This window comes from Sus scrofa, chromosome 2 (assembly GCF_000003025.6).
Source record: "Sus scrofa isolate TJ Tabasco breed Duroc chromosome 2, Sscrofa11.1, whole genome shotgun sequence".
In the NCBI taxonomy this organism is placed as follows: domain Eukaryota; kingdom Metazoa; phylum Chordata; class Mammalia; order Artiodactyla; family Suidae; genus Sus; species Sus scrofa.
This window is the reverse complement of record NC_010444.4, coordinates 2979081-3005703: the sequence shown is the minus strand read 5'-3', so window position 1 is coordinate 3005703 and position 26623 is coordinate 2979081. Positions and strand designations below refer to the sequence as shown.

General features: G+C 61.3%; 1 protein-coding gene across 1 annotated transcript in view; it reads right to left on the bottom strand.

Moving 5' to 3' along the window:
- SHANK2 (SH3 and multiple ankyrin repeat domains 2) overlaps nt 1–26623 on the bottom strand; it is a 499107-nt gene that overhangs the window by 11256 nt on the left and 461228 nt on the right. Inside the window, 9 exon segments of the mRNA XM_021082645.1 lie at nt 473–2087; nt 2090–2872; nt 4224–4244; nt 5034–5145; nt 6145–6275; nt 11568–11588; nt 12866–12874; nt 13147–13227; nt 14107–14242. Of these exon segments, the coding sequence (XP_020938304.1) occupies nt 473–2087; nt 2090–2872; nt 4224–4244; nt 5034–5145; nt 6145–6275; nt 11568–11588; nt 12866–12874; nt 13147–13227; nt 14107–14242 (2909 nt within the window).

The window sequence follows — 26623 nt, the reverse complement described above, 5'->3', positions numbered from 1 at the left end:
TGGTCCCACCCCGACCACTTAGTGACAGAGACGGGGAAGAGCCCTGCACACGCACGCGACCCCGCACACACCATCCCGCACACGCACGGCCTGGCGCGGCCCCTCCCCTGCAGCCTGCTGCGCGGGGCTGGGTTTTGGCTCCAGAGTAGCCTTTGGGGGTCCTGGCAAAGGTCTGGAGGACACGGGAAGAAGGGGAGCGAGGGGTTCCTCTGGGAGCCCCCGTGGGGATGGCCCTGTGGCTGCGTCTCGTTCCGCATCTCCATGTGGGGGCCAGATGACTTGGCTGGGCTGCGCGCAATCCAGGGACCAAGAGAGGAGCACGTGCCTGCAGGACAGAGGCGGCCGCCACAAGAGGCTCTAGGAGCGTCCCCTTCGTGTCCACTCTGGTCGCTCGTCAGCGCAGTGCCCGGTCAGCGCTGGGCGGGGCAGAGGAAGCCCGGCCTGGTGGCACCAGGTCCATCTTGGCACTTACCTCGGAGCGAGGCTGGCAGGCTTGGTTCCCGTCGGCAGGTCCAGGCCTGCCCCCGGCTTCGCTGACTTCTCTCGGTTCATTTGCTGCAGGATTGAGTTCAACTCGCTAATCACGTTCGCCTTTGGGCCTGAGAGAATGGGGCTTTTGATCTCTGAGACGTCCCCCCACAGCTTGGAGGTCCTTGGCTGGATGACCTTGGTTGTCCCAGGCTGGACAGCGCCTGGCGGCGGCGGGGGCGCGGGCGGGGGGATCACAAAGCTGCCCACGTCCTCCTCCAGCAGCGCGTCCTGGAAAAGGGCGTTGCCTTTGTGGACTATGGGCTTCATTTTTGGCTTCGGAGGTACCGGGGGCTTGTCGACCATAAAAGCCTGCCCGTCTGCATAGACCGTGCAGGTGTCCGCGTTCTCCCCGCCCTCCGAGGACAGGGTGGAGATGCTGGACACCGTGGAGATGGTGCTGGTCGTCTCGAGGTGGTGGTCGCTGCTGCTCCGGCTGTCCACCTCCTCGATCCCGGAGTCCGTGACGGCGTCAAAGCTCTCGGGCGGCGGCAGGAACGAGGCGGGCAGACAGTTCGAGAGGCCAGCTGGCTTCTTGGCGTCTGCGGAGTTGGCTGGCTGGCTGGAGGGTAACGAAGGGGACTGGGAGGCGTCGTTCTTCTCCTGCTTGGCCAGGTCTGTGGGGACGGGGACAGGAGCGGCGCGGTCATCGGGGATCTCAAAACTATTTGCAAATTCCAGGGGGGGAGGCAGCGGCTCCGTGAAGATAAAATCCTCGTCCAGGTCCACGGACGCCAGGGGCGGGGGAGGGATCCGGAACGGCAGGATGGCCGCCTCCTCCACGGAGCCCGCCGCCGTGACGGTCCTGCTGGGCGCGGTGGCCGCGGGCTCGGGGCCGGCGGGCATCGGTAAAGCACCTTCGGTTTCGGGGACGCCTTCCGGCACCTCGGACGGCAAGTGGTCTGGCTCTGTTTCCTCGTCAGCCTTCTCGTCCTCTTCCTCCAGGAAGTCGTCCGGCCTGGCCGCGTCCACAGTGTGGACCATCAGCAGCCCGGCCGACTTCTGCTGGGACGCGTCCACGATGCTGATGAGCGTGCCCTTCTTGTCGTCCTTCCGGTCGGTCTCGTACTTGTTCTCCGTCTCCTGCCGCCTCAGGGGCCCCCGCGTGTTCTGCCTGGTGACCGGAGGGAAGCCTGCTTCCGTGCAGGGCCGCATTTTGGTATCGATGTAGAGAGGCTTGTTGAGGTCGGCCTTGGGGGCCTCCCCCCTGGGGCCCTGCTGGGACTCCTTCATGGCTCTGTCCCTCGCGGAGAGCGCCAGGGCCAGCGGGGAGCTGGGGTCCAGCAGCCTCCCTGTGAGCGGGTGCACGTAGTTCTCGGGCCCGGCCGTGCTGCTGCTCTTGGGGGGCACCGCAGGGCTGCCCTCGGGCCCCTTGGCTTTGGATGTGGGGTTCAGGGGCCTGCTGGCCTCACCCTGAGCCCCGGCCTCGCCACCGCCCGCAAAGTGGTTCTCGGCCTCCCTGGGCGCCGCCGCTGGCGTGGGGGACGCGAGCGGCTCAGCGCCGTCCTCCTCGCCGAACTCGGCCTCCTCGGGGAAGGTGGAGGGCCGCGCCCGGGGGCGGGCGGCCCCAGGCCCACGTCCTCGTCACCCAGGTCTGTGGACAGGAAGGCCGGCGAGTTCCTCCTGGCTTCCAGCCGCTTCTCCCGGTCGCGGACGGCCCCGGCGATGGCGGCGGCGAAGGGGCTGCTGACGGTCAGGCTGTCGTCGGGCCGCAGCTGGCCCGGCTGCTCCGAGGCCTGGGGGTCGATCTCCATGCTGCTGGCCTGGCTGCTCTTGCCGCTGCTGCTGGTGGAGGGCTCCTTGACGATGATGGTGGGGATGGCGATGGCGCACGTCTTCTCGGGGCTGTCCTCCACGTTGGACTGCTTCACCAGCATGCCCTTGCGCCTGGCGGGCTTGGCGGGCACGTACACGGCCTTGCTGGCGATCTTGCCCACCTCGGAGTAGGGGTTTTCGGGCATCTGGCCCCTCTTGCCGCGGAAGGTGCCCTGGGCGGCGGCGGCGGCGGCGCGGCTGTAGAGGTCCTCGGAGTCCAGGGAGTAGCGGTCCAGCTCCCTGCGGTAGTACAGCCCCTTCTCCCTCACCATGGTGGCCACCGTGTCCGAGCGAGGCGCGGGGGACACCTTGGCGGCGGCGTTCTGGTTGAACGCGGGCTTGATGGTCCCGTAGACTCGCGGAGTCGGGGACTTGGGGCAGTTGTAGGCGGTGGGGGAGGGCGGGGGCGGAGACGGGGGCACCGCCTGCGGAGGGGGCGGGATGTCCTCCGAGGTGTCCGGCATGGACAGGCTCCTGGTGAACTTCAGCATCGGGGGGGCCAGAAACTGTCGCTCTTCCTCCGTTATTCCTACGAGCAGAGACAGGGTTAGGTTGACACCGCGGCCGTGACCCACGCCCCCGAGCTCCGGAGTGGCGTGCCGCCCCGTGTCTCCGCACACGCACGGAGAGTCACGATGCACGCTCGTTGACGAACACAGCACAGCCCAAGCCACAATGCCAAGAGGTCACGCGGCCCATTCCGACCTCCCCCGCATCAAGGGAAAGAGAAGCAAGGCGGAGGCGCTGGAAGGTGCTGAGTGCGTGCTGCTGAGACGTTCCGCCCGGTGCCCCGAGCGGCAGGCGTGAGGGGCGCGACCCAGGCCAGAGGGCACCTGACTCCTCGGGGCTGCGGGTGCATGCAGGGCGGGGGCGGGCTGGACCCAGAGGCACCCCTGCATCAGGCTTGGCCAGGGGCCCCCGGGGGGGAGATTTGGGACCCCGGACGAAGGCTGTCACGCTGCCCTCTGGAAGAGGGCAACGTGCACGCAGGGGGTGGCTTCGCCGGCCAATGGGACGCGGACGGTGCCGCCGTGGAGGGGCACAAGCGCCAACGTCCTGCAGGTGTGAGGGGAGGCCTGGCACCCTGGAGCACAGGGACCCGGGATGGCCTCGCCCACGTGGCAGCAGGGACCCTGGGGTACATGGTAGGAACCTGTCTTGTTGCCCGACTTCTCTGGGCTCCCTCGTGCCTCAGGAGGACACCCAGCGGCAGGGAAGGCCCGCGACGGGAGGGTCCGGCCCTCTCACCCGAGACCCCCGCCGAAGCCAGGAGCAGCGCCTGGGCAGAGGCGTGGCTGCGGCCCCAGCCAGCCCCTCTGGGTCCCGCCTGAGACGCCCCGGGCTGAGAGGCCTGGTGGGTCACCACAGTCCCAACGGGGCCCAGGTCCGTGTTGGGCGACCTGACCCAGGGAAGCCGTGGTGCTGCGTGAGGCAGGGTGCCCGTGTGTCGCCTGGGTGGGCTTTCCGACTCTTCTGACCGCCCAGGGTATACACCTCAACAGCACGCACTCGGGGCGGGAAGCCAGACGCAGACACAGACGCTGACAGACGTCGAGTGCCAGGACCTCACGTGGGGCATGCGGGTGTTTCAGGGAGATGAGGGAAGGAACTGCTTCAAGGGAGAAGCAGCTCCCAGGACAGACGACAGTAAGGATCCCAGTGAGAACTTGGGTTCGATAAGGGTATTCCAAATTCCACATACTCCTGTGGGGACGCTTCGGCGTCGCCAAGAGGGCTGCTAAAAGGTCCTCCTCGTCGCGCGACTGCGTGCGCTGGGGCCTGACAGTTACGTGCCCAAGGAGTAATGATTAAGAATACGCCTTATAGAGCAGACTGGGGTGCATTCACAGGACAGATTGCAAACTGTAAGGTCCACTAACCTGATAGAAAGATTCTGCTGTCTGACAGGAGGAAATCAATTGTTATTGACCAGTCACAGAGCCGGGGGCAGGACGCGGTGTGTGGCTGGTCTGCGTGGCCCTGAGCTCCCGGGAGGGGCTCTGAGTGCCAGCAGGCGCCACCTCCCCTCACTGTTTAGCTCCTGCCGGCTGCAGTCCCCTCGGACTAGTGATACAGACGCCAGGCCTCAGACCACGGTGCTGGACACAGAGCTGGGTCCCCAGGGGCCGTCTGGGTGGCTGCCAACGTCCCCCCGTGTCCGGCAGTGGCCTCAGTGTCTCTGAGGATTTACACGGTAAGGCCCATGCTGGGTCACCTCACCAGGGGACTGTCTGAAGGGGTCCCCTTTCCCTGGCCTGGAACAGGCAGTAGGAGTCGCCGTGACGGGGACCAGGGGGCACACAGCATGTCACAGCCTCAGGACGCGAGACCCCGACCCAGCCGCCCTTAGAAGCGTGTCCCTTGAGCTGCTCCACGAGGCATGGCAGTGGTGGCCGCGGGGACGAGGGGTGCGCGGGGAGGAGACCCACGCGCCAGGGCCCACTCTGACGGCGCAGGGGCGGGGGCTTCCTGGACCCGGGCCACCACCTCCCCCCCCCCCCGACGTGGCTCTCAGGGTTGGGGTTGGTACCCAGAGGGTGGAGAAGTGCCGGCCGCTCGGAGGGTCAGAGTGCTCCCTGGGGGAGAGACCAGGTGCCCGCCCTCCAGGAGTGGGCTGGGGGTCGCTAGGGGCGCTGCCAAGGGTGCTGAGAGCCAAGGGGCACCTTGGCGGGTGCGGCCACGCTGCTTACCTATTGATTTTTGCCTTCGCATCGTACCTCGAGGGAGGCCCAGAAACGGGCCTTTCGGGCTCCCGGGAACAGTGGGCGTCATCACGGCGATCCCCTGGCGCTCGAACACAGACTGCGGACCAGAGGGCCGGCTGAGCCCGCCGGCCCCGGCCCCCCGGCCCCGGCCCTGCTTCCCCGGCTGCTTCTGGGAGCGGCTACGTCTTCCGGCAGGACGCACCAGCAGCCAGGACCCCCGAAGGGCCCCTCCACCCTCCAAACACTGGCCAGCCCTGCTCGGTGAAGCCCTGGTCTGCCTGACATGGACCAGCTGAGAGAGGGGCCTGGACAGATGTCCTGTAGGAAAGGCCACCCAGCAGTGGGCTCCGACCACGTCCCCCTCCGCAAAGTCAGCCGACAGCAGTGGCTCCCGGAGGGGTGCGAGCTGAGCGCGGTGCTGTCTGGAGCGCGTGGACCCTGTGGCAGGCGGGCTGCCCTGGTCCTCCCCTGCCTTCTGCTCCAGGAGGAGCCTGGCGCACACCTCCTTCGCCCTGGGCAGTGCCCCCCCCCCAGCATGTTGCTTTCTTCACTGTCAAACTGAGATTGCCCCCCCCCGCCCCCGGGGCACTGGAGGTGGACGCAGCGCCAAGGGGAACGCAGGTGTGAGCTTGAGGGCGTCTTGTTGCACGGCTCCTGTGAGCTTGGCCTGCCCAGGCTCTGTGCCTGGAACCGCTGAGAAGCAGCCTGCCCGGGGGACCGGGTGGCTCTGCCGGCCCTCAGTGGCCTGTGGTCTCTGCTGCCTGCCTGGGGTGGGGGCAGGAGTGGCACCGGCAGTGGCTCTGAGCTGGGCTCTGGGTGCGGCCCCTGGGAGTAGCGGTGGCCTGAGCCCTCGGAGAGGCGTGTCCTCCTCCCGCGGGGTCCCAGGGGGTGTGCGGAGGCCCCTTCCACTCCCGGGGGCGGCCTGCTCCACGCTACGGGAAGACCCCGGGCGAGGGACGGGCAGGCCTGTCCCCCAGCCTGGCCTGTCCCCCGCCGCGGGTCTGCACTGCCCTGGGGCCCCTGGTCTGGGCAGCTGGGGCATGTGGCCGCGACCGCTGCCACCCGCCCTGACCCCCCTGCTCCCCCGGCCACTCACGTTCATGTCGGAGACGGACGGGAAGCACCGGCTGGTGGGCCGCTGCTTGATGGTGGCCACCCTGGTCTCCGCCACCACGGCCTCGGCAGCTCGGGACGGCTTGGGGGCGGGGACGATCTCGTCGGGTTTGTCTGCAACGGGAACACGTGGCCGTCAGGACGCGCGTCAGCGAGTGAAGCCCCCACACGCGGTCGGGGGCGAGGGACCTCGTTAGGAAAGTGCGCTTTGCCTCTTCTCAGAGCTGTCACTGCGTGGGCGGTTCGTCACTGTGGGGTGGGGCATGCGTGCTTCTTGGCCACACACCTCTGCCCTGCAGGACCCTGTTCCCCAAGCCGCGCCCCAGGGCTGCTCCCGGCAGGGAGGGAAGGAGCCCCTCGCTGCAGCCTCAGCCCCGGGCCAGGGGCTCCTTTGTTCATCCTGGCGTGGTTCCTTCTTGGTCGTTGGAACCAAGTCAGTGTTTGGAGTCTTCCCTTCTAGGAGCTCAGGGGTGAGGCCCCCTCACAGCCAGGGGCAGGTGTCAGGGTCTGAGGCCCCCGCCCGGGGCAGAAGCCAGTGGGACGCCCGCGCCCTCTTGGGGGCGCCCCTCCCCGACAGCTGGGCCTCTCAGTTCCTGTGAGCAAGGGAGGGGCAGCTAGTAGTGCTTCTTACAGATTAAAGGGTTACTTAAAGACTGAAGTTTAAAACATTACTTTTTGGGGAAACTCTAAACCTGGGCACATCTGGGCCCTGCCAACCTCCAGCCTCCTGTGCAGGCCGAGTGCGGGCCCTGGGGTCTGGTCAGGCCTGGCATGGCGCAGGGCCCTGGTTCGCTGAGGCAGGGCGAGTCCTGGGTGGGGGTGAGGTGCCACGGGGGAGCGGGAGGCGGGCACTGCACTCTCCTGGCCCCGCAGAAGGTTCTGTCCACGAGCTTGAGGGCTTCTCCCAGCCGACTCCAACCATTCGGGGCCTCGTGACTCTGGCGTAGCTCATGTGTCCCAAAGGCTGGGGCCTCTGGGGTCTCACCGAACCACAAACTGTGAGGCCAGTGTGAGTGTAAGGATAGGGGCTCTGGGCACCGTGGCAGCCCTGGTGACGGTAGCTTCCCAGGTGGAGCTCAGTCCCTGGAGATGTGTCCCCAGAGCCACAACACCCTCTGAGCGGCCCAGACCAGAGGAACTGCGGGAGGGGGCCGGGCAGGCACCCACCACGGCTGCCCCGCTGCACAGGAGCCACAGACAGGGCTCTGGCTCCAAGGGGCCCCTTCCTGGTCAGCCCCCAGTGGTGTCCTGGGCCAGTGTCAGTGAACCACGGCCAGAGGGCCAGTTCCTGCCTGCACCTGTTCCCGAGTGGTCCTCGACCTAAGGCATCTGCGCCTAGAAGGGGTGTTGAGAGAAAGGAGCGCCCAAGGCCCACAGAGCCTGCGACATACACTGCCCGGCCCTCTCCGGGAAACGCCTGCCCACCCGGGACCCACGGTGGGTGGTTCTAGCTCACCTGCCAGGGGAAGGCTGTGGGGCTCAGGTGCAGGAAGTAGGGGGAGACCCTTCTCCCTGCCCTCGGCTTTTGGCCTCCCCCCGTGGACACGGGGCAGGGGACAGGTCAGCATCTGCCCCAGGGGGAGCTGGTTGGAAACACCCACCTCTTTGGTGCGGGCACAGGGACACCCCTGCTTCGGTCACTCAGCCCCGCCTTCCTCCTCACCCGCATTGTAGGTGCCACTTGTCACCCTGCCCCCCGGGCCCGCTTCTGCCACCTGTGTCCCTCTTCCTCCCACCCCTACCCCATCCGTGTGCCACCTCCGAGAGGTCTGGGCCAGGGTCCCATTCAGGTTGGGGTGTAACTGGTTTCTGTGCTGGCCTTCCCCACCCGCACCCCATCGGCTGTAGGACTCCGGGTCCCACGTTGGCCTCCATGCCGAGCCCACGGTGACCCGTGGACCCCTTGGCCCTGCACAGAGGCTGTTGGCTTTGCTTCAGTCGAGGTGCCGCTGTGTCTCCAAGGATGGCAGGGCGCCGGGTCTGGCTCCGGCATTGGGACCTTGGCCACAGGGTGGGCAGTCTTCACAGGCCGCGCCTTCGCTGCAGCTCAGCTGGGCTCCAGCCTGGGGCCTCCAGGAACACGGGCCTCGAGCCCGGGGAGGCGTCCTCTGGGACACCGCAATGGGGCGCTCCCTCCGCTGTGTGGGGGCCAGTTGGGGCACAGCAGGGGGCGGGGGCGCCAGCGCAGGGCGGCGCTCCCAGGTTGGAGAGTTCGGCCTCTGGGCCTTCACGAGGCTCTTGTTTCTGGCCGGGCCCTGCAAGTCCGTTTCTTTGGTACTAACCCCCGACGGAGCTCCTGGGGCCGGTCCCCCCCTCCCCCAGTGCGCCGTGGTTCTGCTGCTCAGCGTCCTGGAGTACAACCTGGAATCTTCGCAGGCCTGGAGTGAGCAGGCAGAGGACGGTGGTCCTGGGGCCCAGGCAGGCGGCAGGCACCCCCGAAGCACACCTCGATGGTGGGTGCATGCAGGTGAGGCAGCGGCTCCATCGTACATGACGGCAGTGGCCAACCTGGAGGAAAGTCGAGCACTTCAGCCCTGGTCAGAGGGGACAGTAGTTCCCATTCTGCAGACAGAATAGCCGAGGGTCTGAGATGCTTAAGGGCGTTCATGCAGGTGCAACTCCGGGACCCGGTGGCACCTTGGGCTCCATTTGGGGCCACCTGGCTCCTGCGCCCACCTTTGGGCCCGGGGTGCCAAGCCCTGGCTGACAGTGGAAACCTAAGGTCGCTGTCGGGATGGTCTGCCTGGTCCAGCCAACTGGAAAGCCGGGGCCCCAGGCCCACTGCAGTCACACCGTGTCCCGGTGCATCCGCTGGAGCCGTCGTGACCTTGAACGCGCATATCCTGCTCTTTGCTGCACTTCTCCGCCCTCTGGTCTCTGGGCCACTGGAGCCTTCTTTGAGCCAGAACACGGAGAGCTCCTTGGCTTGTGGGGTCGTGCTGGGGGCTGTTCTGGTTTCAGTGAGAGCTGGTTCGTGCAGGTCAGGTGCAGGGGGACCTCTGCCTTGCTTCCCTGTGGGGCCGGGTCCCCTCCTGGCCCTTGTCTCAAAGGGAGGCTGGCTCTTGACTCTAGACTCTGCTCAGCCCCCTGTGCTGGAGGGTTTGTTTACCAGAGCTTGAAGGCTTTTAAGCAAAGCTGTGAGACTGTGGGTTCCTGTTTCTTGTTCTAGGTTCATAGGGATTGTTATGCTTAATTTATGAAAGCCTGGAGTCGGGGCTCTGCTCAGGGACTCAATGAAGGGGATTAGTGAATCCAGCCCCCTGCAGTCTTAAAACGAAGTCCTCTGTGACTGAGAGCAGTCCTGCAGACAGGTCTGCACGCTGTCAGATCCTAAGGGACAGTCTCGTAATGAGCCGATGAAGACACTCCGGCAGCGAGGCTGTGTTTTCATTTTCTAAGCCAGTGTCCGGTCTGTTTAGAAGACAGACGGGGTGCCCACGGCCCACAGGCTGTACACGCCCTGGGTGGGCGGTGGGGGTGGACTCGGGCATGGGCAGAGCACACGCAGCCACGTCCTTCGGAACCAGGGCAGGGCTGGTGTCCTGCCCGTCTCCAGAGTCCCCACCTGTGAGCTCTCCCTGCTCCCCCTTGGCAGCAGGGTCACCCGCCTGCCCACGCCCGTCCAGCAGACCCCACGGGCTTTGTAGGAGGCGTGGGGGAAAGCACGCCCAGGAGGGCTCAGCACCCTGGCTGAGGGGAGCCTGCGGCCGCGTTTCCTGCCCCCCGTCTCCCACCGTGGAGACCCTGGCTCTCAGGCCTGCGCCTCTTGCCTTCGGCCACTTGCCAGGCTGCATCCAGGCCCCCCGCCTCCTCAGACCCTGCGGAGCGCGTCCTGGCAAGGCCCGGGGAGACTCGAGCCTTCGGCCTTCGGGCCGGTGGGCTTGCTCCGGGGCTCCCGTCACTCCTCGTGACCTGGCACGAGTTGTCTTGCTGGCCTCTCTGGAGGGGCAGGGCCGCCCATGGCCTGTCCCGGGGTGAGCGGGCACGGGGTGGGCTTTCCTCGGAGACACCGGCTTCCAGGAGGAAGGCGAGGCACCAGACGTCTGAGCTGCTGGCGGGGAGGCCGCGGCGCAGCCCGAGTGCATCCTGTTCATCATCCCAGGAGGCGGCGCGGGGCCGGGGCTGCCGCTCTGACCCAGCAGGCCGCTCCTGGCCTGTGGGCTCCGACGGCTGTGGGTGCAGCTTCCACCTGGAGCTGCCCTGGCGCCTGTGAGCCCGGCGTTGGGGCTAGAGTGGGACTGATGGGGGCGAGGACGCTCACGTGGCTTCCTTCGCCGCCGTCCGGAGGAGCGGCCCCTCTCCGGACACCTCCCGAGCCTGCCCTGGCCCAGGCCGGCCGCGCCGGGCACAACTTTGGTCCTCTCGTCGCGGTCGCTGGTTTCCGGGGCCCCTGGGGGGGGGTGGAGCCCAGGGGCCGGGTGGGGGCTGGCCGTGTGCACCCCTGAGGCTCGACCAGCCCGGGGCTCGAGCGGCTCCCTGATAGCATGTTCTCGGCTGGCCCTGTCACAGCTGTGGGGCTCGGGGAGCCCCCATGGCGCGTGCTGCTCGGGAAGGAGTGGCGGACAGAGGGGCCGTTCCTGCCAGCCGGGGTTGTTCGGGGCAGCTCAGGGAGTCACGTGACGCCTGGGCATCCTCCATGTGGCCCACGCTGTGGATTTCCCAGGCAGCCCCTGCGCGGAGGTGCGCTGGAGGCCAGGACCGCTCCAGAGAAGGGCTGTGGGGGTTGGCCTGCCTCTGGGGAGACGGTGGGTGCTGCAGGACCCGCCACCTTGCCCCCAGACCCTGCCCTGCTGGACTCCCAGACCCTGCCCCCGCCTGGCTTTTCCTCCCTGTGTCGTGCCTCAGCAGCGGTGCCCAGCCTGTGAGAGGCCCTCCTGCCCTGCACTGGCTGTGCTGCTTTCAGCCACAGGCGTGCTCTGCTCTAGCAGCTGGGTGCTGCTGCCGGGTGCGCCCGGCACCCGTGGGCTTGTGTCTCAGCCGTTCACAGCACAGAGGCTGGGTCCCTGTCCCCGCGCCAGCCCTGGGGAGGGGAGCGGCTTTCCTGGGAGTTAAAGGGAGGCTGCCCCTGTCCACTGCCAAGGGGCCAGCAGTCAGGGATCCAGGCAGCTGCCTCCCATCCCTGGCCCAGGCAGGCGCAGCTGTGACAGGCCGCGGGTCCCACTGGCTTCACAGTCACAGTGACGTGGACAGGACTTGGGGACACGCAGAACACGTCAGGGGGACCACAGACGGGAAAAGCGGGGTGCACGTAACAGACTGAACGGGACTCGTCCTGGGGCTGGGCTCCCCCGCAGGACCTCAAGCAAAGAGAGGACAGTACAGGGTCACGGCACAGTCACACGCACGCACGCCGAGAGCCACACGGGGCGTGTGGGCGGGGCCGAGACAGACAGTGGGCGCCCTTACCCTTCTTCTTCCGGACGGAGGCTTGCGAACAGAAAGGGAGCGTGAGTGGCCGCGGCGGCTGGGCTGCCTCGCAGGGGCGCTGCCCCGTCCCGCAGCCCCATCACCAGACCCTCGGCTCCTGGGCGCCTGGCGTCAGCAGCGCGGGCGATGCGCTTGGGGAACGTGGCGGCGGGTGGGCTTCCCTTTTGACTCGCCCTCCAGCAAAGTCGCTTCCCACAGTGGCGGGGGCGGGGGAGGGTTGTTCCTCCTGCCTGGTCCCCACCCTCCCCGCACCAGCCAGCGCGGACTGTGTGAGCCGAGGCAGCTCGTGGGAAGGTTAAAGGGGAGCTGCCCGCGGGTCCTCCTGGGGGAAGGCCTCTTGGAGCCCGCCTGGCACGTGCCTTCTGGTTTTGGAGGAGCGTGTGCCGTCATTTCTAGTGTCATCCCCCCTGTCGCGCGCCGGGCCAGGCCCCTGGTTGAATGGGATTTTCCTGACCAGACCAGGTGTGGTCAGGAGGGGCCAGAGGAAAGGGGCTTTGGGGGAACTACGGGTTCTGGGTGGGCGTGGGCAGCCAGGACACTCTTCTCTAGGAGGCCTGGACCTTGGGGCTGAGCTGCAGCGTCTAGCCCTTTGGTGCAGGGACAGGCTGGGCGCTCGGCGAGGACGGAGTGGATGGGACCCTCCCAGAGGAGCTGCACGAGGAAGGGCCCCTCCACACTGCTTTTTGGAGGGGAGGGGGGAGGGCCAAGGGTCTCGCCCTGACACTTGGACCAGATGGGGGGCGCCAGCGAGGACGCTCCCGCTCCCTGGACTGGCTGGGCCCGGCGGGGGCGGGGGCTCAGAGTTTGCTTTGTGCCCTCACCTCCCTGGACAGGTCCCCCAGGCGCTCACCCTTCCCTGCCCACCGCGCCCTCTAGGCGGAGCCTCAGAGCCGCTGGCCCTGCTGTGTGCTCAGAGCAGCCTCGTCGCCGTGACTCCCCAGTGTGCCACTCAGCTAGCACCTGGGAGGCTCACGCCACCAGCTCCAGAGTCTTCCCTCTTCAACAGCCCTGCGGCCACTAGACCCGGGGCCCAGGTCGCTCTGCATGTCCTTCCCCAGCCACGTGACAGGCTCCAGGGGCCACGCGCTCTGTTCCTTGTAGACCTTTCGAGAAGGCACCAGGAGCTCCCTCAACCTGGCCAGCAGCTCCTCAGACCCACCAATTCCACTGCTATCTGTGCCAGACCCCAGGCTGGGGCTTTCTGGGCTGAGCCCCATACAGCAGGATGGATTTCGGGGGGCACCCTAGTCATCAGGGGCCACAGTGGGGTGGCTTACCTTTATCCACTAGTGAGAGGCCCAAAAATTCAAAACAAAACGATGTTAGACGAACCAAAAAGAGTTTGGGCAAAACTGGTAGCCACCCCCGCAGCCAGCAGGACCCCAGTGGGCCAGCACGGGAGTCTCGCATACAGGGGCGCTTCCTGACCCGCTCCCAGGTCAGGGGCTAGGAGAGGCGCAAGCCAGCAAGCAGAGGGCCATGCGCGGGCGGGGGCTTCGCCGAGGCCGGGCGTGCTGGGTGCTGGCGACGAGCAGGGCAGGGCAGGCGCGGCTCTTACCGAGCTCCTCCAGCTCTGAGGTCATGGACTTGGAGCGCAGGGTGAGGGCTGTGGTTGGAGCCCGCTTCGGAGGGGGGGGAGCTGAGGGGGCAGACAGGAGAGGCGGGGTAAGACCTTGGCCCCAGGGCCGCCCACCCCACCTTCCGGGGGGGGGGGACCTGAGCCCAGGGTGGGGACGCCGGCAGGGGTCCCCCTCTGGAGTCATGAGGGGGATGTGTCTGTAGGCTCCACAAGGGCTGAGATGGGCCAGGACCAGGCAGGGCGCTCAGGAGGGACCAGTTCTCTCACAAAGACCCCTGTCCCTCTGCACTCAAGCCCCAAGCACACCTGGTCCTCGGGGGCCTCTCGTCTGTGGGGACACAGTGGCATCTCAGCACGAGCCTGCAGGGGAGAGCCTGGTCCCTGCCCTCTGCACCTGCTAGGGACTAACAGGGCTGAGGATTCCAGCAGCCTCAGCGGAGTGGGGCTCTCCTCCGTGGCCCCCTGGCCCTCCCCCCGGCTCAGGGGCTGCAGGCCGTGCTGCCTCGCAGGGCTGGGGTGGGTTTCTCCCTCTCCCCTCACACCCTCCCTCCCCTCTGCAGCTCTGGGCCCCCTCCTCCAGGCAGCCCTCCCAGGCTGTGCTGCCTGCTCTCCCCCAAGCCCAGGCCGAAGGCTCCTGGCCGGGTGGGTGGGAGGGGTGTGCGCACGCGTCCTGGGGGAGATGCTGAAATGCTGCAGGTCCTCACACGGGCCCCCGGCCCCCAGCTGCAGCCTCCCTTGGGAAGGAGGGTGCGCCTCTCCCTTCTGCAGACCAGGCCCAGCTGAGCACAGCCCCGGCCTGGGGCCGCCACTGCCGTGCGGGTCAGCCGGGTCCCCTCCCCTCCCCTCCGGTTCTGGTTGGTTTCCCAGTGGGGGTGGAAGGAGATGGGGACCCAGGCGGCTGAGCGGAGGGCCCGCCCCCTTGGGAAGGGCCCCGGGCACCTTTCTTCCTGGCTGTGTCGTCCGGGTCGAGGCTCCTGGTGACCGTCACCACCTTGAGGACCAGGTGATTCCCGCCCTGGCGGATCATGTTCACCACCTGCCGGTGGCCGACCTTGACCACGTTCTCACTGTTGACCTGCAGGGGAGGGGGGGTGTGAGCGAGCGCCGGCTGCAGGGGAACCGGCGAGGGCCGAGGGCCAGGAGGGCCCGGAGCCGGGGGCTGGGCCTGGGCCGGCAGCTTTCCAGGAGCCAGCGTCCCTGTGTGACCTGAGCGCCAGAGGTGCCCCCCAGGCAGACCCAGGAGCAGTGTCCTGGCCCCCAGCTCTGCGCCCGGTGGCAGCGTGCTGGGCACTTTCGTGGTTGAGAGCGAGCATGACGCCTCAAAGCTTCTTGGGCGTGGGACGCGCGTCACGCGGACACGGCCCGTTTCCTCTGGGCCTCTCCTCCGCCGCCGCCGCCGCCTCCTCCTCCGCCGGGAGAGGCAGAGCTCGGCTGACAAGGTGCTAGAACGACGGGACAGCCGCCGCCACTGCGTAGTGGCCATGGCAGTGTCCACACAGCTCTCAGTGCCCATCAGAGCCTTGGTCTCCGTCCGTCCCCCTTGTGGCGCACGTCCGGGGCACAAGGCGACGCCTGGCAGGCAGCAAGGGAGGCAGACCCGGCTCAAAGCTGGGGCGGGGGGCTTCCCCCGGCTGCACCTCCCTTGGCTCACACCCCCAGGTGGGCCCTGGCACCCGCTGTTCCCACAGCTCTGGCGGGAGCGCCGGGCACGGGGGGGCGACAGGGCGAGGACGTTTGTGACCAGTCGAGCGCGCCCCGATGATGAAACGCTCATAGCACCCCCCAGAGCCCAGGACCCCCCGCCCCGTGTTACTGTGCCTCTTCCTCCTGCTGTGGGCTCCTTGAAAACCTTCGCAGTGTGGCCAAGCTGCAGATGGACGCGCCAACGGGGCTGGACGGCCTTCACAGCAGCACGGGGTGGCCAGACCCAGGCGAAGCCCGAGACCCCCCCAGGCCTGGATGAGCAGCTGCCCAGTCAGCCGGCCCACGCTGCCCTGGGCGCCTGGACTCCCTCGCTGCCCAGGAGGGCCCCTCGGAGACTGGCCTGGTCCTGGGCAGCAGGGTGGTCTTCAGAGTGACCCCGGCAGCGCTCCTCCGTGCCCGTCTCCTTGGAGTGTGGTCAGGAAGGAAGGAAGGTGGCGGGAGGACGAGGCCGTCCCGGCGCTGCTCAGGGCAGGAGCCAAAGGCCCAGCTGGGTCAGGCTGCGGTCGCCCCGGGCACAGGCTCCGAGCCACGTGCACCAGGACAACAGCTGGGCTCAGGGCACCATTCGTTCACTCACTCACTCATCCCACCAGCGGTCTTGCTCGGAGGGCCCACTAGGGTCCAGGAGGGACAAAGCAAGCTGGTCCGTTCCCACCGGGGCGGCGGGCGGGGGAAAGCTTCTGTTCCTGTAGGGCAGTCGGGCAGCCCACAGGGTTAGTGCACAAGTGTCACTTCACGTGTGCTGAGTGCCACCTGAGAAAGTGCTCTGGGCCGATGGGCCAGCCGGGCCGAGTCCCAAGGTGGGAACGAGCCTGGCATTTCCTGGGCCTTGACTGCCAGCTGAGACGCTCGCTTTTGGCCACGAGAGTGACGCGGCCAATGCACGTTGAGGAGGATCAGTCACTCGGGGCCGGGGGTGGGGGTGGGGACGCAGCAGAAGCAGAAAGGGTGGGCTCCGTGCTGGGGACCGTGGGTGGTGGGGCCTGAGGGAGGAGGAGAGGCGGGCAGACTGGGGTCAGGTCTGGAGCCAGGGGTCAGTGAGGACAAGGAGGCGGTGGGGGGCATAGGACAGGGCCCAGGTGAGATGAGCCGCCGCTGGGCCTCTGAGGCCTGTGCTGGGGCAGTGCAGGCTCAGGGGATCTGAGTCCTCACAGGGCTGCGTGCTGAGTGGCTGACAGGTGGAGAGCCGGCTCACACCCCATGGCTGAGGGCAGGGAGGTGGAGCTGGGGACCTGGCCTCTGGCTGTGATCCAGCCATTCACCCGGCTGTCCCACAACCCCCAGTCAGGCCTTGGGCCCAACTCTCTAGAACCCCGGATCTCCAGAAGCTTCGGTGTCTGTGGGTTCCTGGTAGCTGGACACTGCCCTCCTGTGACCTGGGGTTTGGGGGCGGCCTGCTTGGTCAGAGACACTGCGAGCAGGGACTGTTTTGAGGAAGGTTCTTTGGAGGAACTGAGCTGCTGACCGTGGGCTCTCAGGCTGCAGGGCACCTGTGCCCGGAGGAGCCTGTGAAGACAGAACGGAACACGGGGCTCCAGCAAAGTCCCCGTTCTTCAAGCCCCTGGAAGTGCCAAGCCGACAGCCCAGCTTGCATCCTGGCTCCACCTACTCGCTGGGGGATCTGGAGTGGCCGCCTGCCCTCTGCGCCAGCCGCCTTGTCTGGGAAATGGGGGTGAGGCGACTGGGAGACCTAAGGCGCCCACTGCGGAAAAGGAGGCCTTGGCTCGGCGGTCGCAGCCGGGGCACTGTTGTGATTTTGGAGAAACGAGTGCTCCGCTGGCGCGTTCCCCGCACGGCGTGTACCAGCATCCCTGCCTTCTCCCCACTAGACGCAGCCGCAGCCCCTCCCCCCAAACGCGACGGTCAAGACTGCCTCCAGACAAGGCCACCTGTCCTCCGGGAGCCCAGAGTCCCCCTCGGCCGGGAGCCACTCCCTGGGCTCTTTCCGTTCACCCCCGTCCGGCCGCTCTTCCACGACGCCTGTCCTCCGGTGGTGGTGACAGGGGAACTGCAGCCAGAGCAGCATTCAGGGTGTACGGTGTGGCCACAGCGTGTACTCAGAGCGGAAGTGTCTGCTAGGATTCTTTTGTCTCCCCTGGAGTGAAAGCTTTTTGGTATTTTTCTATTGGCTTAATTTTCTGTGTACGTAGCTTGGGCCCAAGCACTTCCTGTTGCGTAAATCTCTCTTCGAGACGTTCAGATACCGTGGGTGTTACGTTTGTCTTCTCGAAGGCGCTGCTCCTGAAGACGTCTCTCCTCGCGGCCTCCGTCCTCGTTACTGTCACCCTCGGGGCTCCTTCCCATTCTGTCCCGTGTTGCGTCTCCTGAATCCTAGACCCCATGTATGTGTTTATTTGAGTCAAAAACCTCATTGTTGGTAGAGGGCATTGTCTAGTGTCCCAGGAAAAGGAGTGTGGGCGGTGAGTTTCTGAGACATTGTCTGCTTGAAAATGGCTTTATCTGCACACTTAAGTGGTATTTTGCCTGGGTATAGAACTGGAGGTTAGAGGGCAAGGCAAAGTAAGCTCCCAAGACTCACTCTTCTGCAGGGAGCAACTGCTAGGTCTGGGCAGAATAGAGCCCCCGTCCCCAGACCACCCGGAGCAGGTCCTGCAAGCTCCTGAGTGTGAACAAAGGCAGCCAGACCTCGGGGCGGGGGGACAGCTGGGCCATGGACACAGCGTGGCGTGAGTTCCTCATGCTCGGGTGGAGACGGCAGCCTTTCTGGCTTGAGAAATCTGAGGACAGAGTCCATCGTGGCTGCAGCTGCCAAAGCAAGGGGCAGACCCTGGAGGAGAGAGCCGGAGAAGAGGGGCTCCCTGTGTAGACCCCCCCCAGATCTCTGAGGACGGAACTGTGTGTGCACAGGGCCAGCTCAGACACCGGAACCAGAGTCTGAGCTGCTGCCACTGCGGGCTAGGCAGTCTGCAGTGTGAGCCTAGCCAAGGTCAGTTTCAACTAAAACAAAACTATCATCAACATGCTCGCAAGAAAGGTAGGAGAGTCCAGAGTTGCACCTGACATTCACAGTGTTCAGGACACGGTACAAACTCGGTGAGTCCATAGATGACCAAGGTGTCGGGATGATCAGACAAGGACTTTTTTTCTGTTTTTGTTTTTTGGGGCCACACCCGCAGCACGTAGAGGTTCCCAGGCTAGGGGTCTAATCGGAGCTGCAGCTGCCAGCCTGTGCCACAGCCATAGCCACATGGGATCCAAGCCGCGTCTGCAACCTACACCACAGCTCAAGGCAACAGCGGATCCTTAACCCACTGTGCGAGGCCAGGGATCAAACCTGCGTCCTCACGGATACTAGTCAGATTCCTTTCCACTGAGCCATGACGGGAACTCCTTATTTTCATTCTTATTAAAAATATGTCTGACTGTTTTAGACTAGAACAACATTCTTTTGTGGGGTTTACACCGGGAGTGGATGTGATACCTAAGCTAACTAGAGCCCAAAGGAGGGCAGGGGTGGGCAGACACACCAAGATGGTGCCAGGGTTTTATGTTTCGTGTGGAGTATGGATCCTAAGTGGACCGAGTAGTTAGACGTGGGCTGTCATCCTGAGAGCGAGCCACCACTACAGAGGGTGTAAAAAGTACAGCTAAAAGCCAGAAGAATGGAGTTCAGAAAATCGTAGTCTAAAAGCAGAAAAGGGATGGCTGTGTGCAGGCCGGCAGCTGCAGCTCCGAGTGGACCCCTAGCCTGGGAACCTCCACATGCCCCGGGTGAGGCCCTAAAAAGACAAAGGGGGGGGGGAGGAGAAGAGAGGAAAATAGAAGAGCTAAACATAACGTCTCTGCTGGAGAACATCCATAATCATATTCAATGTTAACGGGATAAAACGCCAGTTAAAAAGCAGATATTATAGAAACAGACTAGAAGACCTGAATATGCTGTTTGTACGTGGTAAATACAAAAACAGAGATTAAATACATAGAAAAGAGATTTCACAGGCAGAATGGCTGCGTTAATTTCAAACACAGTAGACGTCAAAACACACTTTGGACAGAATGGGAGAAAGGCGTTTCAAACGATGCAGCCGGCAAGGGCTTAATCTCTAAAGTGGACAAACACCCTATACAACTAACAGCAAAGAAGCCAACAAGCCAGTTGAAAAGTGGGCCAAAGACCTGAATAGACCTTTCTCCACAGAAGATACACAGACGGCCAGCGGACACATGAAAACATGCTCCACCTCACTAATGATTAGAGAAATGCAAATCAGAGCAACTCTGAGGTGCCGCCTCACACCAGTCAGAATGGCCATCGTTAATGAGTCCACAAATAACAAATGTTGGAGAGGGTGTGCAGCAAAGGGGCCCCTCCTGCACTGTTGGTGGGCGTGTAAACTGGCACAACCACTGTGGAAAACGGTATGGAGGTACCTTAGGAATCTCCTACATAGATCTGCCACATGACCCAGCAATCCCACTCCCGGGCATAGATCTGGACAAAACTTTCTTTGAAAAAGACGCATGCACCTGTATGTTCACTGCAGCACTATTCACACTAGCCAAGACATGGAAACAACCTAAATGTCCACCCACAGATGAATGGATTAAGATGTGGTATATACAGACACAATGGAATACTACTCAGGCATAAAAAAGAGCAAAATCATGCCATTTGCAGCAACATGGATGGAACTAGAGACTCTCATACTAAATGAAGTGAGTCTTTTTCTAAGAAAGACACACACCCTATGATATCACTTCTGTCTGGAATCTAATCTACGGCGCACGTGAACCTTCCACAGAAAAGAAACTCACGGACTTGGAGAACAGACCTGTGGTTGCCAAGTGGGGGAGGGAGTGGGATGGACTGGGAATCTGGGATTAATCGATGCAAACTATTGCCCCTGGAATGGATAAGCAATGAGATCCTGCCGTACAGCACTGGGAACTCTATCTAGTCACTCAGGATGGAGCAGGATGGAGGATAATGTGAGAAAAAGAATGTATGTGTGTATGTGTGACTGGGTCACTTTGCCGAACTGTAGAAAACTGACAGACCCCTGTCATCCAGCTGTAGTGGAATCAATAAACATCATTTAAAAAAAAACCCAAAATACACTTAGGCAATTCTTCAAAAAGTTAAACGTGGAGTTATAGTATGATCCAGAAACTCTACTTCTAGCATATTCCCAAGAAAGCTGAAAACCTACGTTCACACAAATAACCTGTGCACAAAAGTTCCTAACAGTTTAATTCATAGCAGCCAAAGAGAGGCTGAAGGAATGAGAATGGCTGTGGGCAGGTGTTCGAGTCCGTTCTGAAGTGACGAAGTTTCTAAATTCGGACTGCGGTGGTGAGTGCCCAGCTCCGTGAACAGACCCGCATCCCCGGGAGTGTGTGATTCAAAAGGCTGCCTTCCGGTTGTGTCTTTTTCGGGCTGTGCCCGCGGCACATGGAGGTTCCCAGGCCAGGGGTCGAATCGCAGCTACAGCTGCCGGTCTACACCACAGCCACAGCAACTTGGGATCCAAGCCATGACTGTGAGCTACACCACAGCTCACAGCAATGCCAGATCCTGAACCCACTAAGCGGGGCCAGGGATCGAACCTGCCTCCTCATTTGTTTCTGCTGAGCCATGACGGCAACTCCTCAAAAGGTTGCATTTTATGCTGTGTAAATTATATCTCAATGAAGCTGGAAAAAACGGACTTAAGGAAAAGAGTATTAGCAGAAATAAAGAGGGGTATTTGCTAATGAAACGAGAGGCCGTTCAGAGGGAGGGTATTACAGCCATAGACATCTGTGTGCCTGATAACAGGGCCTCAGCAGAATGAAGCCAGACGGGACAGAACTGAAGAGAAACAGGCAACACTGCAAACAGTAGATTTTTATATTCCCTTCTTAAATTGATGAGACAGCTGGACAGAAATTTCAAAAAGACCGCTGCTCCCCCCGCAGAGGGAGAACCGTGCGAGTTCTGTTCTCCGTCTTCTGAGACTCGGTGATGTGCTGTGGCGTGACTTGCTTTCACTCTCCTCCTGGGAACTCGAGAATCCCTTTTCATCAGGGAAACTCGCATCCCTCAGTTCCAGGAAGTCCCCTGCAGTCCTTTCCCGAGCATCTCTCTGGTTTTCTCGTTGAGGCGCCTCATTCAGCGTGTGCTGGGCCCCTGCACGGGCCTCCCATCATCCTCCCTTCCCAGCTTTCTGGGAGGTGCTTCTCAGTCTGTCTTTCCATCTATCAGAGTGTTCATGTCTGCTGTAATAATTGTAATTTCGAGAGCTCTTGTTCTGCTACTTTAAAAAAGAGCATTTTGTTCTTACCTGCCGGATGCAGCATCTTCTTTTCTTTCACTGATCATGTGTAAAACTATCTTTCATAATCTCATTCTCCCTGCACAGATGATCTGTTTCCCCCCTTTTTTCCTCCACAGTATGATTGGGGCTTTGTCTTTCATAGTAATTCCTTCGTCAGCATCTCGTGCTCCTTGGCAGGATGCTCATGTTTAGTGGAGACCCCTAAAAAGTTGCTTTCTATCCCAGCCAGCCCTTTGGTGAAAACTGACAAACGGATCCTAAACTCTCTATGGCAAGGCCAAAGACCCTAAAACAGCTACTGCAGTATTGAGGAAGTGCAGAGTCAGATGACCGACGCTGCCCGAGTTCAGGACTTACTACAAAACTTCAGCAATCAGGCACTGGTGGAAAAACAGATAAACAGATCCACGGGGCTGAACAGCGTGCCCGGAAATAGAGCCGCACAGAGATGGGACCCGGTCTTTGACAAAGGAGCAAAGGCAGCTTCGATGGTCTTTTCAGCAGTGGTGCTGGAACAACAGGACACCCGCCTGCAAAAAAAATCTAGATGCAAACCGTATACCCTTCACAAAATTAACCCCAAGTGGGTCACTTACCTAAATGTTAAAATTATAAAACTAGAAGATAGTGTAAAAGAAAATCTAGGTGACCTCACGTTTAGACCTCAATGACTTCTTAGGTCAAAAAGCATCTAAAGCACTATCCTTAAAAGAAACAATCAACCAATAGGACTTCATTAAAATGAAAAAATTCTGCTCTGCAAAACAGAGTCAAGAGAATGACAGGATAAGCCACAGATGGGAGAGAATTCTCGCAAAACACAGATAAAGGACCAGCATCTAAAATACACAACTCTTAACAAGAAAACAAACGACCCAAATAGAATTGGGCAAAAGATCTGGACACCTCACCAGCGAAGGTACATTCAGATGCTCATTATCACATCTTTAGGGAAATACGAATGAAAACAGCGAGCTACCACGCACCTGTTAGAGTGGCCAAAGTCAAGGGCACAGCAGGGCCTCGCCTCCTTGCCGATGGGCACACACAGTGGGTAGAAGGTTTGGCGGTTTCTTACGAGACGAAACATCCTGTTACCACGTGACCCAGTGCTCATGCTCTTTGGTGCTTCTGTCACCCAGAGAAGCTGGAGACCTCTGTCTATGCGGAACCGTGCAGGAGAGTGTCTACAGCAGCTTTTCTTCATAATCGCCACAACTTGGACACAACCAAGATGCCTTTGGGTAGATGAGTGGAAGAAGCACCTGTGGTCCCTCCAGATGATGGACTATTACTCCGCGATACAAAGAAATGGGCTATCAAGCCCCTAAAGGACAGGAGGAGCCTTAAATGCACCTTGCTAAGTGAAAGAAGACAGCCAACTACATGGCATTCTGGAGAAAGCCAAACTGGAGACCATAAAAAGATCGGGGCGGGGGGTGGGGGATGAGCAGGCGGAGCCAGGGCCTTTCCAGAGCAGCGCTGTTCTGAGAGATGCTGTCACGGCGGGTCCAAGACATCACGCTTTGGTCCAGCCCACAGACCGTGCGTGGCGAAGAGGGGACCCCCGTGCAAACGGTGGGCTTGCGTTGATAATGACGCGTGGACAGTGGTTCCGCGGTTGTAACAGGCACCGCACCAGAGCAGGATGTTAAACGGAGGAAAGTGGGTGAACGGGGAGGGGTGAGGGAGTGCGGGGGGGAACTCTGCTCTTTCCGCTCTGATTTTTGTGTAAATTAAAACTGCTCAAAAATAAAGTCTATTAAGGACAAAGGAACCTCAATTCTGCAATTGTTGTTCTCTTGGCCGTGGCGTGCAGCAGCTTGACGTGGGATCGTGGCTCCTAGACCAGGGACTGAACCAGGGCTGCAGCAGTAAAAGTGCCAAATCCTAACCACTAGGTCACCAGGGAACTCCCAATTTTTTATTATGTCTTTTTTAAAGGGCCGCACCCGCGGCACATGGAGGTTCCCGGGCTAAGGGTCAAATCAGAGCTACAGATGCTGGCCTACACCACAGCCACAGCCACGTGGCATCTGAGCCGCGTCTGCGACCCACACCACAGCTCACGGCAATGCCGGATCCTTAAGCCACTGAGTGAGGCCAGGGATCGATCCTGCGTCCTCAGGGATGCTAGTTGGATTCGTTAGCACTGAGCCATAATGGGAACTCCTAATTTTTTATGGCAGAAAATTGTTCTGTGAAAAAGAAAAGCAAAGAGCCGGTTCTTCTGGACCCCTGTAACCTCATCAGCCAGGGCCAGCAGGAGCAGCTGGGGCCAGTCCAACACCTCCATCACCCCGGCCCCCAGGGTCCCAGCCTCCTCTCTGGGCTGAAAGCAGTCCAGCCAGCTCATTAAAAGACAACGCCACATGTTAAAAACACAGCCACACTAGTACGATCTCACCTGGATTCCTCCTGTGCCCGAACAGTCCATCACGGCTGAGGGGCTCCTGTCTCCTCACCATCCCAGCTGCACAGCCAGTCCGTCCGAGTGGAGCAGAACCCAGGCCACGCGCTGCACCTGCCAGCACGGCTCCTTCGTCTTTTTCGCGCTCCGGGTTCCCGCTCCTCTCTGAGCCCCTCTCGACCATCTGCCGAGGAAGGGTGGCCGTCACGACCTCGGTTTTGTGCCCTGTGGTCTCTGTGCTCTGTTTTGTCACCTTCTGCCGGCAGGAGGCAGGAACTCGGTTCAGGTTTGGTTTGTGGTAGTTGGACGTCACCAGGAGTTGGGGGGGCTGCTGTGAGCCCCCACGTCAGAGCCCTTGAACGTCTGCTCGTGCTGCTCGTGGCTTTCGGGGATGCCAAGATTTATGGGGGGGGCTGGTGCAGGACTGTCGGCCTGGTCCCCTCCCCATTAGCTGGTCACTGCCTGGACTGGGTGCTGCTCAGGCTGTCACAGGGCAGTCTCTTGCTTCTGCTTTTCCTTCTCTGCTTGTTACCTGGAAGAAGTTTTAAAGAGAAGCTTTCCCTTCTCAGTTGTTCAGCTGCCCTGAGGCGCAGGACAGAAAGGGCAAGATGCCTGCTTCACTCTTTCCATTCACCAGTTTTCAGATTAACGAACTCAGTCCTTCAAAAGTGGCCCATCCTTTAAAGTGTCGTTACGAATTCAGGGATGTTTAAAAAACACGTATGTACATTTTTTTGGTCTTGTCCATGGCATGCAGAAGTTCCCAGGCCTGGGACCAAACCCACACCACAGCAGCAACCAGAGCCCCGGCAGTGATCCTTAATCGAGGAGCCACCAGGGAACTCCTAAAAGCATATTTAATACATTTGCATCCACTGTGACAACTATGCTTTGTTTTTAAAACAAATCTTTGGAGTTCCCATGGTGGCTTGGAGGTAATGGACCTGACTAGTATCCATGAGGATGTGGGTTCGATCCCTGGCCTCACTCAGTGGGTTAGGTAGGATCTGGTGTTGCCGTGAGCAGTGGTGCAGGTCGCAGATGCAGCTCCGATTCGACGCCTAGCCTGGGAACTTCCACACGCCGTGGGTGTGGCCTAAAAAGACAAAAAATAAAAAAAAAAACCCAATCTGTAATTTCAGGACCGTTTTAGAGTGACAGGAGAAGGGTGAAATCACTGGGGGGCCCTGTAGGCCCCACCCCATCTGCGCTCTGATGCGCGGTTATGTTGAGTGCGTACCTGGTCCCGGGAATGAACCGACTCTCGCGCACTCCAACTAAAGCGCCGTCTTTCCAGATTTCTCTGTTCCCCACTGCCCCTTCTCTGTCCCAGGAGCCCCTCCAGGACCCCGCGTGACGTCTGGCTCCGTGCGCTGAGACGGCGCAGACTTGCCTCCCCCTCGCGCCCGTCAGGGGTCTTGTGGATCATCTGCCCTTTGGGGTTTTTCTGTGCTGATGAGACGAGGAGGGTGTCGGGAGAAAGTGCCGTCCCGTGCGGCCCGCTCGCCTGGCTGAGGTGCCTGTCGGGCTGTCCCCTCCTTTGCACTCTGTCCTCCGTCACTGCGCAGCCACACCCGTCTCTGGGGGCGGGCTGTCCGTGCGCGTTTCAGGGCTGCTTCTGCCCGGAGCTTCGGCTCCGCTTCCCTTTGACTCACTGATTCCGTTGTTTTGTCAGTAGGTGCTGGTGTCGGACTTTGCATCAGCCCCGGTCCGGTTCTACCCAGCCACGTGGACCGCTCCCGCCATCGCCCGCACATGCCACCTGCCTCCACCTCCTCCTTCTGGCCCCGCAAGGGCTCTGCTCCTATTCCTCTTGGGCTCCGTTGTCCCGCCTTTGCCCAGCGGGGCCTCTTCCCTCCTGAGCCCCTTTCCCGTGACCCTGAATGTCCTCGGTACCGTCCTTGCTGGTGACACGTGTTCTGGGCTCTGTGAGCTCATGCTCATCATTGGAGCTCAAGTTTAGACGAGCAGGGCTTCTCCTTGAATGTTCGTATCTGCTCTGCACTAAAAACCTGGGTTCCAAAGACTGACATTAAGGCAATGAGTTATTTCCTTGCCCTGTCACCTGCCGTCTATCATTAAAGTCATTAGACCGTGTCGGGCTACCAGTGTCAATGTCATTACTTACAGTGTAATTACCGAAAAACCTTCCGGTTTCTGTTCACCTTGCAGTGCTATACAAACTGTCAGCTGGAATAACCTCTCTGTTAATGCCATCAGTTTAATTTGCAATTATGTTCATGTATATTATTTTGGTTTTTATTTTAAAAATTCATTTATTTAGTTTGGCTGTGCCCACAGCATGCAGAAGTTCCCAGGCCAGGGATCAAACCTGAACCACAGCAGGCACCTGAGCCACAGCAGTGACAAGGCGGGATCCTTAACCACTAGCCCACCAGGGAACTCCCTTTTTGATTTTTAAAATGTTGATTTGTGAAGTATTTACCCAATTTAATAATTTAATCTACAACAGTTTGTATTCAGAAAAGTCTTTTCTTTCTTTTCCGGTGCCTTCCCCCGAGGCAATGTTAAATGTAAAAAAATCCTGGGGAGTTCCTTGGTGGTTTCGTAGTTAGCACGCGTCACTTTCATTGCTGCAGCCTGGGTTCAATCCCGGATCTGGGAACTGAGATCCCGTATCAAGCCACTGCACAGCACGGCCAGAAAAAATACTTGTGTGGGGATTATCCTTCCATTAAAAAGAAGAGTTCCCATTGTGGCTCAGTGGTAACAAACCTGACTAGTATCCGCGAGGACGCAGGTTTGATCCCTGCCCTTGCTCAGTGGGTTAAGGATCCAGCATTGCTGCGGCTGTGGTGTAGGCCGGCAGCTGCAGCTCCGGTTTGACCCCTATCCTGGGAACCTCTGGAGCTGCAGGTGTGGCCTTAAAAAGCAAAAAATAAAAAATAAGTAAATAGGAGAAAGGAGAAACAAACAAATACCTGTGTGGGCCTGCAGCGCTGTGTCTGTGCGGGTGCCTGGTGCACGTGTCCGCAGCCCACCCTCCAGGGGCGCTTCTCTTGCCTCCCCCACGTGACCACACGCTCTAAGAGCAGTGCCTTGG